General features: G+C 48.5%; 1 protein-coding gene across 1 annotated transcript in view; it reads left to right on the top strand.

Annotated features, from left to right (window-relative positions):
• The first annotated feature begins 1,757 nt into the window (after window positions 1–1,757).
• LOC140888052 (uncharacterized) overlaps window positions 1,758–4,461 on the top strand; it is a 3,536-nt gene continuing 832 nt past the window's right edge. The window contains exons 1-5 of the mRNA XM_073295725.1: window positions 1,758–1,986; window positions 2,081–2,700; window positions 2,751–3,632; window positions 3,777–3,968; window positions 4,235–4,461. The exon at window positions 4,235–4,461 is cut by the window's right edge and continues 832 nt beyond it. Of these exons, the coding sequence (XP_073151826.1) occupies window positions 1,758–1,986; window positions 2,081–2,700; window positions 2,751–3,632; window positions 3,777–3,968; window positions 4,235–4,461 (2,150 nt within the window). The remainder of the gene's footprint in view (window positions 1,987–2,080; window positions 2,701–2,750; window positions 3,633–3,776; window positions 3,969–4,234) is intronic.

Below are 4,461 nucleotides of genomic sequence, written 5' to 3'. Positions count from 1 at the left end.
GTTTCATTTGCCTAATATCCGGGCGCTCGCACGTTTTGCTTCGCCCATGTTCTAACCACATGCGCACGCCGCCGCGCCCAAGTGCCAAGTGCCAAGTGCCGCATTGCGCATTTACACGCGCACGCGCATGTTTCATTTGCCTAATATCCAGACGTTTTGATTCGCCCATGTTCCGACCACACGCGCACTCCACCGTACCCGACATGCCCAAGTGCCAAGTGCCTCATTGCGCATGCGCATGTTTCATTTGCCTAATATCCGGACGTTTTGCATCGCCCATGTTTCGACCACACGCGCACGCCGCCGTGCCCGACGTGCCCAAGTGCCAAGTGCCGCATTGCGCATGCGCACGCGCACGTGCACGCGCTCGTTTCATTTACCTAATATCCGGACGTTTTGCTTCGCCCATATTTCGATCACACGCGCACGCCGCCGTGCCCAATGTGCCCAAGTGCCAAGTGCCGCATTGTGCATGCGCACGCGAACGTTTCATTTGCCTAATATCCGGACTTTTTGCTTCGCCCATGTTTCGACCACACTTGCACGCCGCCGTGCACGATGTGCCCAAGTGCCAAGTGCCGCATTGCGCATGCGCAATGCGCACATTTCATTTGCCTAATATCCAGACGTTTTGCTTCTCCTATGTTCCGACCACACGCGCACGCCGCCGTGCCCGACATGCCCAAGTGCCAAGTGCCGCATTGCGCATGCGCACGCGCACGTTTTATTTGCCTAATATCCAGGCACTCACACGTTTTGTTTTGCCCATGTTCCGACCACAAACCCTCACGCGTCATTTCCCTAATATCCGGTCGCCGGCGGAAAACGGGCCGGAGGCGGCGGTTATTGGGTTGGGTTGGCATGAGGTTGGCCGAGAATGGGGGGCAATGGCATGCATTGCCTCAACACCTCAACCAACCCCACGGCCAAACACCCTCCTCCCCCTATAGTATACTTAGGAAAAAAACCCAAGTTTCAGGAAAAGTGGATTTTTAGGCCGAGGAATCATAATAAAATTTTTCTTTTTTTAAAATTTTTTTTTTGGGCCAAATGCGAATATGACCACTTACATGCCTTATTTATGCATGCAAACTCCAGAGAAAAAATGTTTTTGCCATGAGAATCATCAATTTACTCGATCGTTTGCGCTATGTGCCGCATGGGGCTGCCCGCCCATGCGCACGGTGCTCCCAACATGGGCACCCATGGTGGCACGAATCCAACACCTTGATGCATTATTTATGCATGAAAATGTTATGAACCCAAATACAATGATGTAAAATAGAGAGACAGCAGGCCCAGAGATTTCATGCCCAGAAAGACCAAGTGGAAAGGACAATTGGAAGCCCAAGATTGTTAATGTATATGTTAGGAGATCCAAGGGAAATACACGTGAAGGGGGTGGGGTTATATAACAGAAATGAAGTGTATGGGGGGAAGTCAGTTAGAGATTTTACACGTGAAGAGTGACTAGCACTTAGCTAGGGAGATAGTATTGTAACAGAGATTTTACTCTGGGTTTTATTCATTGTAATACACTTGTGTTCTTCGTGTTAATCTTTCATTTTCTGAAGAACACAACATTGGTCCGACCTGCCGGATAAAAGATGACGAGTACTCGCGCTGAAGCTAAATTCGAAGCTATGGAGAAGTCGGTGAGTGGGTTGCAGGAGAATATGTTGTAGGTACAGGGTAGATTGGAGAAGATTGATCGAACTCTCGATGGTTTTGGGGACTTGAAAATTTTGATAGAGCAGATGATTAAAGCGCAGGGTGGGGAGCGTATCAACACCATACGAGTTGAGGATATGCAGGAGAAAGGGGAGAGTGCCACAGGAGTTGGTGGTAATAGCAAGGATGATATGGTGGAAGAGATGAAGGCGACGCTGAAGAAGATTGAATTACCGATGTTTGAGGGCGAAGATCCCATGGGCTGGTTGGGGAAGATGGAGCAATACTTTGAGGTTCATGATACGCCTCGGGAGTGTAAGCTCAAGTTGGCTTATATATGTATGCAAGGACCCACAGTGCACTGGTACCACTGGATGAAAGCAAGGATTCCAACTATGACCTGGGATAGGCTGGCGGAAGAGCTCCTCAAACGATATGGAGGGAATTGAGGCGAATCCATATGAGTTGATCGCTTCCTTGCAACAAGGGGAATTTCCGATCGGGACTTACATCGAGAAATTCGAAAGGCTGGTGGCACAGGTGGGAGATATCCACGAAGATCAGTGTCTTGGTTACTTCATGAGTGGATTGAGGGAGGAGATACGGCGGCGCATGATTGTCCATAATCCTCGGATGGTGGATCGCGCCATGATGTTAGCAAGAGGATTGGAGATGGAACTGTACGGGGCGGTGTTGGATCGGGGAAAACACGGAAGTGGGTTCGGAGTGGGCCCAGAGCGTATGTCTTTTTCAGGCTTGGGTTGGGCTTCTCAGGCCCAATCCCATGACATAGAACGCAGTAAGCCCTATAGTTCATTTTCTGGGAGTTCTAAAGCCCCGAGTCAAGGAGACGTAGCCACGCGTAAACCCTTTGTCCAAACATCGATGGGAGGAGGGTCGCGAGCTACATATGGTGGAAGTGGGGGCACTGATCGGAGCGGTAACATGGCTGGGGCCCGCCACTTAAAGCTCGTGATGGCAGGATCTTTTCTCACCAGGAGTTTCTTCATCGGCGTGAAACGGGCCTTTGTTTTAAATGTGGCGAGCCTTATCACCCGATGCATATCTGCGCCAACAAGAGTTTGAGAGTCACTATTCTGGCCGAGGAGGAAGAAGAAGGTACTGATGGTGAGTCGGTCATTGGAACGGGAGAGGAGGAGTCACCGCCGTTGGGGGAAGATGGGCTATGGGCTGGAACGCCGAAAGTGGAATATAACACGTTGGAATTTACTTTGTATTCCATCACTGGCATTGACCAACCTCAGACACTGAAGATGAGAGCGAGAATATTGGGGCATGAAGTGGTTGCGATGGTGGATAGTGGAGCGAGCCATAATTTTGTCTCACGGGAGCTGATTGCGGAGTTGGGATTAGAGGTGGATATGGGGGTGCATTTCGCTGTTTGCCTAGGAGATGGGGGTCGCATCACTTGCCAGGGCGTGTGCAAGAAACTCTGTGTGGAGTTGGACCAGTGCGATGTAACGATTGAGGGTTATTTATTTGATTTGGGTGGAATTGACTTGATTTTAGGGGTTGATTGGTTACGCACTTTGGGAGATATCATGTTGAATTGGCAAAAAATGCAGATGCAATTTAGTTGGGAAGGACGTACGGTGGTGCTACACGGTGACCCAACACTCAACCGATCAGTGGTATCTCTCAAATCTATTGTCAAGTTCGTCGCACTAGAATTTTGTGGGGCAGTAGTACTGAAATGGCAAGGGGATACGGATGGAACACATTCGAACATCACATTAACGGCTAACAAGGATCTTCAACGCATTCTTGCGGCACATGCAGGGGTCTTTCATGAACCCCAGGACTTACCTCCCAAGCGTAGCCATGACCATGCAATTGTAATCAAGGAAGGTTGTGGACCGGTGTCGGTTGGACCTTATAGATATGCTCACCGGCAGAAAGATGAAATTGAGCATATGGTAGGAGATATGTTGACGTCCGGGGTGATTCAGCCAAGTAATAGTCCGTATTCGAGCCCGGTTATCCTAGTCAAGAAGAAGGATGGTAGCTAGCGTTTTGGTGTCGATTACAGAGCATTGAATGAAATTACTGTTGCTGATAAATACCCGATTCCTGTGATTGAATAGCTATTTGATAAGTTACATGGGGCACGGCATTTTTCCAAGCTGGACCTTAAATCGGGCTATCATCAAATCAGGGTCCAAGCGAAAGATGTACCAAAAACAGCGTTTCGAACCCATGAGGGCCACAACGAGTTTTTGGTCATGCCTTTTGGGCTAAAAAATGCCCCTGCCACATTCCAAGCGACGATGAATGAGGTATTCCGACCCTATTTGCAGAAGTTTTTCTGGTATTTTTTGATGATATTTTAATATATAGTAGAGATTGGAATGAGCATTTGGTTCATGTGTAAGTGGTACTGGGAGTGTTGAAGGCACATGCACTGGTTTTGAATCAAAAAAAATGTCACTTCGGACTGGATCAGGTGGGATATTTAGGGCGCATCATCTCGGGTCAGGGGGTTCAGGTGGATCCTGAGAAAATAGTGAGTGTACGTAACTAGCCAACGCCTCTGAATTTAAAGGCCTTGCGCAGGTTCCTTGGATTGACAGGGTATTACCAAAAATTTATTCGGGATTATGGGAAGATAGCACGACCACTCACTGATTTATTAAAGAAGAATAGTTTTGTTTGCAATACTCAAGAAGAGAGGGCGTTTGAGGAATTGAAGTTAGCCCTTATCACAGCTCCAGTTCTACGCATGCCAGATTTTTGCCAAGAGTTTGTGGTGGAATGCGATGCGTCGGGTCA

This window comes from Henckelia pumila, chromosome 3 (assembly GCF_033568475.1).
Source record: "Henckelia pumila isolate YLH828 chromosome 3, ASM3356847v2, whole genome shotgun sequence".
Lineage (NCBI taxonomy): Eukaryota > Viridiplantae > Streptophyta > Magnoliopsida > Lamiales > Gesneriaceae > Henckelia > Henckelia pumila.
Note: the sequence above shows the minus strand (reverse complement) of the source record. Positions and strands in the feature narration are given on the sequence as shown.